Source organism: Lepus europaeus, chromosome 7 (genome assembly GCF_033115175.1).
Source record: "Lepus europaeus isolate LE1 chromosome 7, mLepTim1.pri, whole genome shotgun sequence".
Classification (NCBI taxonomy): Eukaryota; Metazoa; Chordata; class Mammalia; order Lagomorpha; family Leporidae; genus Lepus; species Lepus europaeus.
The window spans coordinates 27779669-27795400 of NC_084833.1; the positions used below are offsets into that span (position 1 = coordinate 27779669).

The window sequence follows — 15732 nt, forward strand, 5'->3', positions numbered from 1 at the left end:
AAAAAGGAAATTAAGGAAATAATCAGATTTATTAAAGTTTCAAAATAATAAAATACTTAGGAATAAGCTTAAAGCAGACAAAAAACTTATATGCCATAAGCTTCAAAATGTTCATGAAAGAAAATAGACACAAATAACTTAAAATGTATTAGGTATTTGTGGGCTGCAAGATTATATTTTTAAAAAGATTTATACTATTCTTATTAGTCTGCTCTAGCTTCTGTAGCAAAATATTGTGACATGCATGGTTTAGAAGGAAAATAAATTTATTTATTTATTTATTTTTAAAGATTTATTTACTTATTTGAAAGTCAAAGTTACACAGAGAGGAGAGGCAGAGAGAGAGAAAAACAGACAGGTCTTCCATCCAATGGTTCACTCCCCTCTATAGGAAGCTTTAGTCTAAATGCTTATGTCTTTCAAAATTTGTTGAGACTATAACCCCTGATATGCTTGTATTATGAGGTGGGGTCTTGGAAATTCCTTAAGTTGTGATTAAATTGATGTACAATTTAATACTTTATCCCTTTTAGTATCTTTTTTTGTTCTACTTAATACTATTGGTTGAACTCTGTAATTAATACACAATTATTCTTAAGTGTTGAAATTTAACTGAAAAGTGATCCCTGTTAAATATAAGAGTGGCAATAAGAGAGGGAGGAGATGTACCATTTGGGACATGCTCAATAGGACTCGCCCCAAATGGTGGAGTTAGAAATGTGCCAGGGGATTCCAATACAATCCCATCAAGGTGTTATGTACCAATGCCATGTCACTAGTACAAGTGATCAATTTCAGTTCAGAATAGATCATACTGATAGGTCTAAGAGTCAGGCGGATCACACAAACAAGACTAGTGTCTGCTAATATTAACCGATAGAATAAAAAAGGGAGAGAACAGTCCAACATGGGAAGCAGGATAAACAGCAGACTCATAGAATGGCAGATGTCCTGGACAGCACTCTGGCCTCAGAATCAGCCCTTAGGGCATTCGGATCTGGTTGAAGAGCCCATGAGAGTATTTTAGGCATGGAAAGACAAGACACTCTGGTAAATAAAAATAAATAAATAAATAAAAGAGGACCTAAATGAAGGATCTCTGCGAGTGAGATCCCAGTGGAAAGAACAGGCTATCAAAGAAGGAGGTACCTTTCTCTGAAGGGAGGAGAGAGCTTCCACTTTGACTATGACCTTGTCTAAATATGATCAGAGTCGGTGAACTCAAAAGGCTTCCCTAGCCTTGGCAACTCATGACTAGAGCCTAGGGAGATTATTGATGCCATAAACAAGAGTGTCAAATTGTTAAGTCAACAACAGGAGTCACTGTGTAGTTATTCCTCATGTAGGATCTCTGTGCTGAATGTGTTGTTCAATGTGAATTAATGCTATAATGGGTGCTGAAACAGTATTTTACACTTTATGTTCTGTGTGGATGCAAACTGATGAAATCTTTACTTAATGTATGCTAAATTGATCTTCTGTATATAGAGATAATTGAGAATAAGTCTTGATGTGAATGGAACTGGAGAGGGGGAGGGAGATGGGAGGGGTGTGGGTGGGAGGCAAGTTATGGGGGGAAAGCCGTTATAATCCATAAACTGTACTTTGGAAATTTATATTTATTAAATAAAGGTAAAAAAAAAAAGAAGAAAGCTATAGGTCTTAAAACTCCTGGTCTCAAACATATTACAGAGATACAATAACCAAAATATTTTGATACAGTGCTAAAGGCAGACATAATGAGGTATTTCCTTATACCTGCTGGTGTGGCCATTATTTTCAAAAAAAAAAGAAAGAAAGAAAGACAGAAAGAAATACAGAAAGACAGAAAGAAAGACAAGACAGAAAGAAAGACAGAAAGACAGAAAGACAGAAAGACAGAAAGAAAGAAAGAAAGAAAGAAAACAATTGTTGGTGAAAAAAAGAGAAATAAAAACCCTTGTGCACCATTGCTGGAAATGTAAAATATGATAGTCACTTTAAAAAATAATGTAGAGGCCGGCGCCGCGGCTCACTAGGCTAATCCTCTGCCTTGCGGCGCCGGCACACCGGGTTCTAGTCCCGGTCGGGGCACCGATCCTGTCCTGGTTGCCCCTCTTCCAGGCCAGCTCTCTGCTGTGGCCAGGGAGTGCAGTGGAGGATGGCCCAAGTCCTTGGGCCCTGCACCCCATGGGAGACCAGGATAAGTACCTGGCTCCTGCCATCGGATCAGCGCGGTGCGCCGGCCGCAGCGCGCCTACCGCGGTGGCCATTGGAGGGTGAACCAATGGCAAAAGGAAGACCTTTCTCTCTGTCTCTCTCTCTCTCACTGTCCACTCTGCCTGTCAAAAAAAAAAAATGTAGAGATTTTTCAACAAAATAAAAATAGAACTGGCATATGACCCAGAAATCCTACTACAGAGTATTCATCCAAGATACTCAACAGCAAGATCTGAAAACATATTTTCACTCCCATGTTCATTGCAGCATTATTTTTTTAACTTTTATTTAATGAATATAAATTTCCAAAGTACAACTTATGGATTACAATGGCTTCCCCCCCATAACCTCCCTCCTAGCTGCAACCCTCCCCTTTCCCGCTCCCTCTCCCCTTCCATTCAAGATTCATTTTCAATTATCTTTATATACAGAAGATCAGTTTAGTATATATTAAGTAAAGATTTCAACAGTTTGCACCCACACAGAAACACAAAGTGAAAAATACTGTTTCAGTACTAGTTATAGCATTAAATCACAATGTACAGCACATTAAGGACAGAGATCCTACATGAGAAGTAAGTGCACAGTGACTCCTGTTGTGGACTTAACAATTTGACTCTCTTGTTTATCATGTCAGTAATCTCCCTAGGCTCTAGTCATGAGTTGCCAAGGCTAGGGAAGCCTTTTGAGTTCACCGACTCTGATCATATTTAGACAAGGTCATAGTCAAAGTGGAAGCTCTCTCCTCCCTTTAGAGAAAGGTACCTCCTTCTTTGATAGCCTTTTCTTTCCACTGGGATCTCACTCGCAGAGATCCTTCATTTAGGTTTGTTTGTTTTTTGTTTTTTGTTTGTTTGTTTGTTTGTTTTGCCAGAGTGTCTTGTCTTTCCATGCCTAAAATACTCTCATGAGCTTTTCAGCCGGATCCGAAAGCCTTAAGGGCTGATTCTGAGGACAGAGTGCTGTTTAGGACATCCGCCATTCTATGAGTCTGCTGTATATCCCGCTTCCCATGTTAGATCATTCTTTCCCTTTTTTATCCTTTCGATTAGTATTTTCAGACACTAGTCTTGTTTATGTGATCCCTTTGACTCTTAGTCCTATCATTATGATCAATTCTGAACTGAAGTTGATCACTTGGACTAGTGAGATGGCATTGGTACATTCCACCTTGATGGGATTCCTGGAACAAGGACAGTCTATTCAATAAATGGTGCTGGGGAAACTGGATTTCCATGTGCAGAAGCTTGAAGCAAGACCTGTACCTTTCACCTTACACCAAAAACCACTCAGCATGGATTAAAGACCTAAATCTATGACCCAACACCAGCAAATTATTAGAGAACATTGGAGAAATCCTGCAAGATATTGGCACAGGCAAAGACTTCCTGGAAAAGACTCTAGAGGCACAGGCAGTCAAAGCCAAAATTAACTATTGGGATTGCATCAAATTGAGAAGTTTCTGTACTGCAAAATAACAGGAGAGTGAACAGGCAACCGACAGAATGGGAAAAAAAATATTTGCAAACTGTGCTACAGATAAAGGATTAATAAGTAGAATCTACAAAGAGATCAAGAAACTCCACAACAACAAAACAAACAACACACTTAAGAGATGGGCTAAGGGCCTCAATAGACATTTTCAAAAGAGGAAATCCAAATGGCCAACAGGCACATGAAAAAATGTTCAGGATCACTAGCAATCAGTGAAATGCAAATCAAAACCACAATGAGGTTTCACCTCACCCCGGTTAGAATGGCTCACATTCAAAAATCTACCAACAACAGATGCTGGAGAGGATGTGGGGAAAATGGGACACTAACCCACTGCTTGTGGGAATGCAAACTGGTAAAGCCACTATGGAAGACAGTCTAGAGATTCCTCAGAAACCTGAATATAACCCTACTATTCAACCCAGCCATCCCACTCCTTGGAATTTACCCAAAGGAAATTAAATTGGCAAATACAAAAGCTGTCTGCACCTTAATGTTTATTGCAGCTCAATTCACAATAGCTAAGACCTGGAACCAACCCAAATGCCCATCAACAGTAGACTGGATAAAGAAATTATGGGATATGTACTCTACAGAATACAGCAGTAAAAAACAATGAAATCCGGTCATTTGCAACAAAATGGAGGAATCTGGAAAACATTACACTGAGTGAAATAAGCCAGTCCCAAAGAGACAAATATCATATGTTCTCCCTGATCGGTGACAACTAACTGAGCACCAAAAAGGAAACCTGTTGGAGTGAAATGAGAAACAGTGACTTGATCAGCCCTTGCCCTGACTGTTGATGAACAACTTAATACTTTATCCCTCCTAGTATTTTTTTTTGTTTGTTCTACTCTATACCATTGATTGAATTCTATAATTAATACACAGTTATTCTTAAGTGTTGAAACTTAACTGAAAAGTGATCCCTGTTAAATATGAGTGGGAATAAGAGAAAGAAGAGATGTACAATTTGGGACATGCTCAAGCTGACTTGCCCCAAAAGGTAGAATTAGAAACATAGCAGGGGATTCCATTGCAGCATTATTAACAATAGCCAAGATCTAAATGTCCATTGACAGGTAATTTAAAAATGTAGAATATGTTTGTCTATATAGTGTAGTATTATTTATGATTTTTTAAAAATATTTTATTTTTATTTATTTGAAAAACAGAGTTACAGAGAGAGGTAGGGACAGAGAGGTCTCCATCCACTGGTTCACTCCCCAGATGGCCGCAATGGCTGGAGCTGTGCCTATCTGAAGCCAGGAGCCAGGAGCTTCTTCCAGGTTTTCCACATGGGTGAAGGGGCCCAAGCACTTGGGCCATCTCCTACTGCTATCCCAGGCCATAGTAGAGAGCTGGATCAGAAGTGGAGCAGCCAGGACTAGAACTGGCACCCATATGGGATTTCGGCGCTTCAGGCCAGGGCATTAACCCACTGTGCCAGAACGCAGGCCCCATATTATGATTTTAAAAAGAAAGTCATGTCATGTGGTACAACACAGATGCATCTGTAGGACATTATGATGAGTGAAATAAGCAAAGTACAGAAAGACAAATACTGCATGATTTCACTTATATGTAGTATTTAAAATAGTCAGATTCTCAGAAGCAGAAAGTAGTAAAGTGGTTGCCTACGGCCACAGAGAGGGGGAAATGAGTTGCTCTTTAATGAGTTCAGAGTCTCTGTTATGCAAGATGAAAAAGTTCTAGGGATCTGTTGTAGAAAACAAAATGAATACAGTTACTGCACAGTACAGTTTGAAATTTGTTAAAGAGGTTGGTTTCATGTTGTGTTTCCCACCCCATTTTAAACAAACAAATCCCACTTGAGTCTTAACGAATGCCACACAGTAATCTTCATCTAACTCAGCCAACATATCCAGAAATAATTACAATTATATTTGTGTCCCTTTACGTTGATATTTGCAGCTGGTCTTTATTGCTCTGGATTCCTAGTTCAACCGAAAGAATTCTGGCTCAGGTGTACTATTAAAAAACCCTGTTGAAGCATGCATAAGGCCTATTAACTCAGATCCTTGCCAAGCTCACCCTGAAAGGAATATTTAGTCACCACTTTCATGCGTTAGTAGCCATTTTAGCCTTTCTCTATTTACTGAATCACTAATGAGGAACAAGACATAACTTGTCAAAGCAGTTATAAGCAGATACAGATTCTTTCTAGAAGCAATCTACTTGACATCAATTACTAGACTCAAGAAATTATTTCAAGTTTAGAAGGTAGTAAAGAGAGAGAACCCAAAGATATGAGCAGTATTCACATTAGGAACATTTGATTTCAACCATCTAAATCATCTAAAAAACAGTTTTAGTATAGATATCATAAAATTCAGTGTGAAGCTGAACAAAGAAGCTTTAGGAAAAACAGGATATAGTGTAGCTCTAGTATGCAGAAAGAATTTCAGGACCTGTTCTTTATTATGCCAAAAAAGTGACAGCTTGATGCTTCTGAGTTTAGTTACTTAACCCCGTATTTGTGATTACTTTATTCATTTTTAAGACTCATTTTTTTGTATGAAAGAGTTACAGAAGGAGAGGGAGGGAGGGAGGCAGAGAGAGAGAGTGAGAAAGGGAAAGAGAGATAACTTCCATCTGCAGGTTTACTCCCCAAATGAGCGCAATATCCAGACCTAAACCAGACTGAATCCAAGGGCCTGGGACTCCACCTGGGTCTGGTACATGACATGGTCCCAAGCACTTGGGCTATTTCCCATGGCTTTCACAAGCTTATTAGCAGCCAAGATGCAAAGTGGCTCTCAAATGGGAAGCCAGCATAGCAGGTGGTGTTGCAGGCAGTGGCTTAACCTGTCATACCATACTATTGGCAAGTATCTAAAGTCTCTACCTAACTGCAACCTTTATGAAACTCAAGCCCAAATATATAAATGCCATTCATCATTCCACACCATGCTCTCTTTGCATTCTTCTTTATGAGCACTGAGATATGACCAAACTGAACTGCATGCTTTTCTGTCTCTATCCTATTGTTTATAGCACTTGTATCAGTGGTTCTATATCTTTTCTATTACTCTTGTCCACAACATTATCTATCCTTTGATGCTTAGCTCCAATGTTGTCTTATCTCGGAATCCGTGTACATTTACTCTACCAATTTACCCTGGTCAGAGGTAATGGCTCCTTCTTAATTCTGATAATACTCTGTGATTCTCTTGTCATTTATTGTAGGACATATCATATTGAAGTCATGTGCATATATTATATCAGTTAATAATCTAAGAGGCTTCATTGCAGTAAATAGTATATTCATGCTCAGTATTTCCTATAGCATCATCTCCAAACTTGTCAGGAAGATAAATGTTAAATAAACATTTTCAGGTACATAAATAAATATTTGTACTTACAGTGAAGAGGGAAAAAGAACTCTCATTGCTTTTTTGTTATGTGAATATAAATTTAGTTTGGGCATAATCAGCATTTAAATAACTCAATTTTCTCTACTTTCCTGTCTTGATAAGAGTATAACCATCTAGCATAACCATCCTTTTTGGAATGCATCTCCTCATTTCAGAAAGACATTGCAAAGGTAGATTTATCATAAAAGGTTTACTACATCAGTGTTCATCCTTTTCAAATCTTTATCGCTAAGCAATTGCTTTTCTTGACATGACTACAGAAGAAGCCATCATATATCTCCCAGACAACTAGTCATTTACATAGCTGAGATTATTAAAATAAACCTAGGGTTTATCCTGTGTATATAGAAAAGAGTGTTTAAATTACCCTGCAGATCGATATATTCTCATGGAAAGTAGATTGGTCTTTATTCCTGAAATGATGTTACCTACTGCTTGCTCTGGCCTGAAATTCCTAAGATTAAGGACCTATTTATCTGAAAATGGAAAACGAGACAAAAGCTGATTCACCTACTCATCTCTGGTGAATAAAAATGAACACAGAATTTATTCTATTATGAATAATCATTTAAAATTGCATTTGATCAATATTATGGTATATATAACAGGTGGACCTCTGTTCCTATGGTGATCTTTCCTCCCTGCTTACCCTTGCTTGAAATCTCTCTGAGGATAGAGATGGAGACATTAAAGTTGCACTCAGAAATTAAGTTGCTAATACTTCAGTCACGAAAGTGATTTGTTTTAGACACCTACTTGTGGCAGATTTTGAAAGATGGGAGGGGTACGGGTAAGTTAGAAGAAGAAAAATGGATCTTGTAAGCAGGGGTATGGAGAATACCTCTAGCAGATCATCAGTCTTTCATTAAGAACCCTGGAGGCCAACAACAAAAACAGCTTCCTCATAATCAGTGTTTTGAGATTAATCTGGGGATTTGAATATTCAGGTAACTGCTCCTCAGATGTAAAGGTTAGGTCTGGAAGCATAAAGTTAAAATTAAACACCCAAACCTGAATTAATGATGTTCCCTTAAATGTGTTCTTTAATTTTTTCCCTCCTGAAACAGTACAATCATCAATCCAGTTCTGTAAGCTATAAATGTAAGTTCTATCCTTAACACTGTATTCTTCCTTGACTCCTGCATTTAGCTGACCACAAATGCCGTCTATTATACTGTAAATGCCTCTTGGAAAACATGTTTCCCTCTTTCCTCTACCATCATCACCATCAATAACCTATCTTTATGCATCAATAACTTTTCTTCCTGAATTGCAACCATTCTGTAATCCTTCTGATCTAGTTCATGTTCTCATTGCATTTATGCATTCATTCATTTGTTTATTCATTCAAGTGTGTGGAGTATCTATTCAGAGCCAGGAATTATTCTAGACAGTGGGAAAAAATCAGTGAATAAAACAGAACACCTGCACTTTTAGAATAATGCCCTAGAAGCAGTAGTTAAGCAATGAACAAAGAGCTATACAGAGTTATTTAAGCAAAGATCAAGAATGGTAAGTATTATGAAGAAAATAAATCAGACGAAAGAAAAAAGAACATATGAAGGAAACCTTTGCTGATGGAAAATTTGAGCAGAGACCTAATGAAACAATTGAATAAGACATTTAGAGACCAAGGCAAAGAACATTTCAGGAAGTAAAAGCAAGTGTGAAAGTACTGAATTTGCTTATGTTGAGGAACAGGGACAAAGTAATTTGGCTGGACTAACATGAATGCTGGAGAAAGTGGTAAGAAATGAAACTGGAGAGATAATGGTGGCTGTAGGGCAGAAAACAGGATTTTTATAAGCCACATTTAGGTCTTTGAAATTTATTTTGAATGAGAAAGGAATTCATGAAAGGAATCTGAGCAGGAAACTTACTGAATTTTTTAAATTTGAGGAAGGTCACTCTGTCTGCTGTGTGGAGTAGACTCTGTGGGACATTAGGTATGAATGAAGGTAGACAAGTTATGAGTCTTTCTAAATAGTTCACACAAAACATGGCTGTGGGAACACTACTGCAGTGTGGCTGGTTAATCTGCCATGTGATGCCAGCATTCCATGTGAACACTGGTTCAAGTCCCAGCTGCTCCACTTCCAATTCGACTCCTTCTTAATGTGCCTGGGAAAGCAGCAGAGGATGACCCAAGTGCTTGTGTCCCTGCCACCATATGGGAGACCCAGATAAGAGTTCTTGTCTCCTGGTTTCAGCATGGCCCAACCCTAGTTGTTGCAGCCATTTGGGGAGTAAACCAGTGGATGGAAGATATCTGTAACTGCTTTTCAAGTAAATAACTAAATCTTAAAAACAAAAAGAAAGATACTGGCAACTTGGCCTGCAGTGGTCATGGTGGAAAGATCAAGGAGTACCAACTTTGGATCTATCCGGGAAGGTGCAGCAGTCAGGTTGTGCTGATATATAGTAGATGGCCTCAGCAACGAGGAAGAGATGCTACCAGTCGCTGGGATGATAAGAAACGGGATGAGAATCAGGGCTATTGTTGGTTTTTAAAGCAGCATTGGGGAAGAAGGCAAAAATTAATAGATATGTTTTGGTATATGCTCATTTAAATATTAGTCTGCCATGAAGCTCATTCAAGTGGTTGATGGGATGTAGAAGTCAGGAATTTCAGGGAGTGTTGGAATGGAAGATACAGACATTGAGAGTCTACAAACAGTATTTATCAAGACATTTATTTTCTTCATAGCAGTTGCCACCCTTACATTTGTTTTTTTGTTTTTTTTTATAAGATTTATTTATTTATTTATTTGAAAGTCAGTGTCACACAGAGAGAGAAGGAGAGGCAGAGAGAGGTCTTCCATCCTCTGGTTCACTCCCCAATTGGCCGCAATGGCTGGAGCTGTGCCAATCCAAAGCCAGGAGTCAGGAGCCAGGAGCCTCCTCTGGGTCTCCCATGCAGGTGCAGGGGCCCAAGGACTTGGGCCATCTTTCACTGCTTTCCCAGGCCACAGCAGAGAGCTAGATGGGAAGTGGAACAGCTGGGTCTTGAACCGGTGCCCATATTGGGTGCCGGCATTGCAGGCAGTGGCTTCACCCATTACACCACAGCACCAGCCCCACATTTGTTTCTATAACTGCATAACCTTCATTCATTGCCCACCACCCACATTCCCTACCACTAGAATGTTAGTTTCCCAAATGCAGTAATTATTTTCCCACTGACTAGAAAAAGTTTGGACCTGAGTATGTACCCATTAAATTCTCAGCCTGATTCTGTGGGCAATTAAAGCAGGAGCTTTTGTATTAGCACAGATATTGCTTACAACAATACAGGGTAACATGGCAGGGTATTATGACACAGCAAGTTAAGACAGCATGCCCAATCTATTGGAGTGGCTGGGATCATGTGCCACCTCCTCTTCTAATCCAGCTTCCTGCTAATACAGTCTGGAAGGCATCAGCAGACGATGACTCAAGTAGTTGTGTTCTTGCCACCACTTGGGAGATTGGAAGCAATTCCTGGATCTAGACACAGTTCCTAGCTCCTGGCTTAGGCCTGGCCCAAACCTGGCTGTTTCAAACGTTTGGGCAGTGAGCCAGTGAACCAGTGCATGGTCTCTTGGTCTCTCTCCTACTCCCTTCAAATAAATTAGCCAGATGTTTTAAAAAATAGAGCCAAATTTAAAAAAAAAAAGATTTTATTTATTTATTTGAGAGATAGAGTTAGAGACAGTGAGAGGGAGAGACAGATAAAATGATCTTCCATCCACTGGTTCACTCCCCAAATGGCCGCAAAAGCCAGAGCTTAGCCGATCCAAAGCCAGGAGCTAAGAGCCTCCTCCGGGTCTTCCACCCAAGTGCAGGGGCCAAAAGATTGGGACATCTTCCATTGCTTTACCAGGCCATAGCAGAGAGCTGAGTTGGAAGAGTAGCCACGACTAGAACCGGCACCCATAGAAGATGCCAAGCACCGCAGGCAGAGGATTAACCTACTGCACCACTGTGCTGGCCCCCGTAAAAATGCTTTTTAAAAAACAGTATATGACAGCTGACTCCAGATGTGGAACAATGAAAGTTTCAGTAAGTTCAGCGAGGGGACAGGCATTCTCTCCCAGTGTCTGAGACATATTAGGTGCCACATATTTAAATAAATGAAAGGAAGCAGCAAGAAAAGACCAACTCTTTCCTCTCCACTGCTTCTAATACCCAAATAAGGGTCATCAAGCCGTAAGGTGTTATTATTTCTTTCACATCTGTCCTCCCTCTATTACCATTGCTAATACTAGGTTCTTACTATCCATATCATTACAATATCCTGAATGTTTCCTGCTGCAAATAACTCCTTGTGTATTGTACCTACAGCAAAGTTAACATCCTAGTCCCTGCTCAAAGTTGTCCATGGGTTATTAAAAATTAATTATTTTCTCTCCTACAATCACTCCATATTGTATATTTTAATTTACAAGCAAATGCCCAGTATTTTTTTTTTTTTAAGCCTTTATTGAGCAGCGTCCATCAACTCCGCCTGGAGCAGCAGCCCCCAGCTCTCCCCGCACGCGGGAAGGGAGGGAGAGGGGCCTGGCGCTTGTGCCGGGGAGGCCGCTCCCTCCTGGGGCACGGAGGCCGGCGTGGCGGTGGCGACGGAGACAGAGCCGGCGTCCCTAGTTGGCCTTGTCCTGGAATATATACAAGTTATTGGTGGCGGCCACGGCGATGGTGTTCTCCACCGGGTGCCAGGCTGTGTGCAGGATCTTCTTGTTGAAGTGCACACTGTCCACACTGATCTCGTCTTTCTTCCTCTTCCCGCCTGCGCACACCTTCCGGGGCTTGAGGCTGGCGCGAGGCTTGCTGTTCTCGCCAGAGGCCTCCAGCGTGACGTCCCTCCGCGAGCTCCTGTCAAACATCCTGAAGAAGTTGCTGTAGGAGCCGGTCATGATGGCGCTGTCGGAGCCATTCCAGCAGTTGTCAAAGATGCAGTCGTTCTCGTAGAGCGAGCAGAGCTTGCGGCGCAGGGACCCGCGCACCTGGTGCGTCTCCACGGGCCTGCTCTCCATGTTGAGGTCCCACACCTTCACCGACAGGTAGTCCCTGGTCATCATGTACCGCCCGCTGTGGCTGAACTTCACGTCGGAGATGGAGGAGATGATCCCGAGAAGAAGGACCTGCTGCTGGGATCCTCAGGCGCCTCGAAGAATGTGGCGTGCCTGTCGCAGAGGGCGGAGCAGCGCATGTCGCACAGCCGCACGGTGCCCTTGCTGCTGCTGTAGATGAGCACGTTGCACTGGTGCGGGTGGAACTCGGCCGCCGTGATGACCTCCGTCAGCTCCTCCATGTCTGCGGGCTTGATGTCCACGATGTTGAAACTTCTGTCTGTGCTTTCCAGGTGCCACAGGTTAATTCGCAGGTCATCTGCAGAGAGATACGTCTCGTGGTCACTGTTCACTGAAATGGAATTGATGTGATACGTGTGAGCATTCGCAAAGATCCGCCGTGGGCTGGCTTCCACCATAAGGTCCATGGGCTTCAATATGGGGACCCGCAGTGCCGTGATCCTGAACGGTCCCCCGAAGGCGTCCGTCTTCGTCTTTCAAGTTGTAGCCCTCCGCTCTTTTATCCCGTTCGCTTATCTTCCACAATTTAATCGTTTTATCATTTGTAGACCGCAGAAAATGAGCAGCATTCTGTTGTGGTAACCATCTGATTTTGTTAATTTTCTCCTCAATTTCTAGACTTTTCAAATAGTCAAACTCTGGCTCGTGACGCTGAAAGGTGCTGTAAACATTATATTCTCCCCTAGAATGGGGACGGCTTTTACTCTCTTGTTCCCGCTGAAAAATAACCACTCTGCCACCCTTGTCTCCTGTTGCAAGAAGGTCTCCCGAGCAGTTAAACTCAACGGTTGAAATGATGTCAGCTTCCGCCACGTCCTTGTCGATGGCCCCCTTGACCTGAGAGAAGCACCACTGGAAGTCGTTGCCGCCCGCGGGGCAGCCGCGGCCTCTGAAATGCCCAGGATTCTGATGTCAGGATCATCCAGGAGCTACATTCACTAGAGCAGATGATCTTAAGTCTAAGGCGTTAGTCTAAAAATTGTCTGCAGAACTCAGCAGGCTTCATCTGACATTCATAAACATTTGCATTTTCAGTTCCTGCTCGGAATACAGTGGTCTTTCTCATGCAAAGAGAATGAAGGGCTGCTGGATATTTCCCTGTGGTGGATTAGTCTAACCCAATCCAAAACAAAATTGTCCTCATGAAGACTCACATTCCTTCTTAATCGCTTGATTCCACAGAGAGCTTGCTGATTTTTCTCTCCCAGATAAATAGCTCTCTTTATTTGGCCTCTGTGGTATGGATGGCAGACTTGAATGCAAAAGACAAAATGAGCTGGAAAGTCAGACTGGGAACATGCAGATCACCTCCACAGCATTCCCTGATGCAGAGAAATGATTTCATTGCTTTGTTAGTTATGCTACAGAGTGCATTTCTAATGCCTCTTCTCGTCATTCATGAGTGTTTAAACATTTTAATGAATATGTTATTTACTGTAATAAAGTCAGAGTCTGCCATTAAATTAATAGAGCAGTGTAACCAAGAATCCCATAACAGCAATTTATCCCTGCTCAGTATTCTGAGTTCCAAACACAGAATTCCCGGCCATTTGAATTCTCTGCAGTCTGTAGATGTTGCATATAAATACCCTTTAGCTGCAAATGATGATAGAATTCAAGTTAATGTGTATAAATCTGTGTGCATGTTTGTGTATATTATGCTGCAGTGGTGTGATTAAAGTCTGTAAGTCCTACAGACAAAAACAATAGTTTCAAATTTTGGTTCTACTAGCTGGGTATCCTCAGGCAAATTACATTCTCTCTGAGTCACAATTTTCCAGTCTGTAAAATGGGGATATTAACAGTGTCTCCCCTTTAGGGTTGTTCAAATAAAAGAAATGTGGTATCATGCACAAAGCATAATGCTGACATGTCTCACACAGGTTAAAGTCTATAACGTTAGCTATGAATAGTATCAAATGTAGGAGCAAATCAGTGTCATAATTAGCCCTTAAGAAGCTTTTTTTTTTTTTTTTTTTTTGGACAGGCAGAGTGGATAGTGAGAGAGAGAGAGACAGAGAGAAAGGTCTTCCTTTTTTGCCGCTGGTTCACCCTCCAATGGCCGCTGTGGCCGGCGCATCGTGCTGATCCGAAGCCAGGAGCCAGGTGCTTCTCCTGGTCTCCCATGCGGGTACAGGGCCCATCCTTGGGCCATCCTCCACTGCCTTCCCGGGCCATAGCAGAGAGCTGGCCTGGAAGAGGGGCAACCGGGATAGAATCTGGTGCTCCAACCGGGACTAGAACCCAGTGTGCTGGCGCCACAAGGCGGAGGATTAGCCTGTTAAGCCATGGCGCCGGCCCTTAAGAAGCATTTTGCAAATTAGAAAAGGAACCTCTTCATATAAGGGAATCAACTCCATATTAAAGTGTAGAACTTCATAGTGGAACATGAACTGTCCTTTATCTCACAAGGCACCCTCTTAACTGAGCTCATGTGTGTGCAGAGTACAACTTGTGCAACCAAATGCACTGGCACTGGAGATGCTCATGTCTGTTCTCTCTACCACAATTAAACATACTCCTTTCTTTTATCCTTCTTTTAACACTTTCAAAATATTGGAGAGAGTTGACATTACATGATCAATTGAAAATAATCTTCAGGAGAGAAGGATTTGGGGGCGAGCATTTGGCATAGCAGTGAAATTGCTACTTGGGAACCTGCATCCCACATCAGAATGAAGGTTCAAGTCCTGGTTCCTCCACTTCTAATACAGATTTCTGCTGATAGGTTCTGGGAGACAGTTTCCTGCTGACAGGTCCCAGGAGGCAGTAGATGATGGCTCAAGTACTTGGGTTCTTATTAGTCACATGGGACACCCAGACAGAGTTCTGGGCTTCTGCCTTAGGCCTGGCCTAGCCCCTATCTCTTGCAGGCTTCTTGGGAGGTGAACCAGTAGATGGAAGATCTCTCTTTCTCTCTCTCCCTTTCTTTCTCTCTCTCTCTCTCCCTTCCTCTCTCTCTCTCTCTGTATTTCAAGTAAGATGACAAAAAAAAAAAAAAAAAGAGAGAGAGAAAGGACTTCTATTTCAAGGGTAGGTATCCCAGAATAAGGATTTTGTCTTTTTATTTCTGATTTTCAAACAGCTATCTAGTCATGGACTTATTCTATTATGGAAATTCAATATGTCATTGCCTTATAAATGAATAAATGTATAATTAACAAATGGAACATGAATTCTAATGCCAAAATTCAAGTGTGAAGAGGCAGTCATTTGGCCTAGCAGGTACAGTGCTGCTAAGGACACCCACATCCCACGCTGGAATGACTGAGATAGAGTCCTAGGAAAGATCTGATCTCAAATTCTGTAGCTGTTGTCTAGAAAATATTCCTCCCTACCTTTTTTCCTTATCAGCCCTGTTTTCAGTTTTATTATTATTATTTTTTTTTTTGGCCAAGTTCTTAATCTGTTATCTGTTGAAAGTTTTTGTACTAGAGGTATTTTCCCTGGTCACCCTAAGTAAACTTCTCCCTAGCCACCACACATGTACATCATCATTTTTTCTTTATTCTTGTACTAAACATAATTGCATATTTGTTTACTTGGTTTTCCCCTGTTCCTCCATT

At 41.3% G+C, this 15732-nt stretch overlaps 1 protein-coding gene across 1 annotated transcript; it reads right to left on the reverse strand.

The window, feature by feature from the left end:
- Window positions 1–11716: 11716 nt before the first annotated feature.
- Window positions 11717–12666, reverse strand: LOC133764360 (serine/threonine-protein phosphatase 2A 55 kDa regulatory subunit B delta isoform-like). The gene is given in 2 exon segments (XM_062198029.1): window positions 11717–12204; window positions 12207–12666. Coding segments are annotated over 2 exon segments (855 nt in total). The 5' UTR covers window positions 12574–12666.
- Between the last annotated feature and the right edge of the window lie 3066 nt (window positions 12667–15732).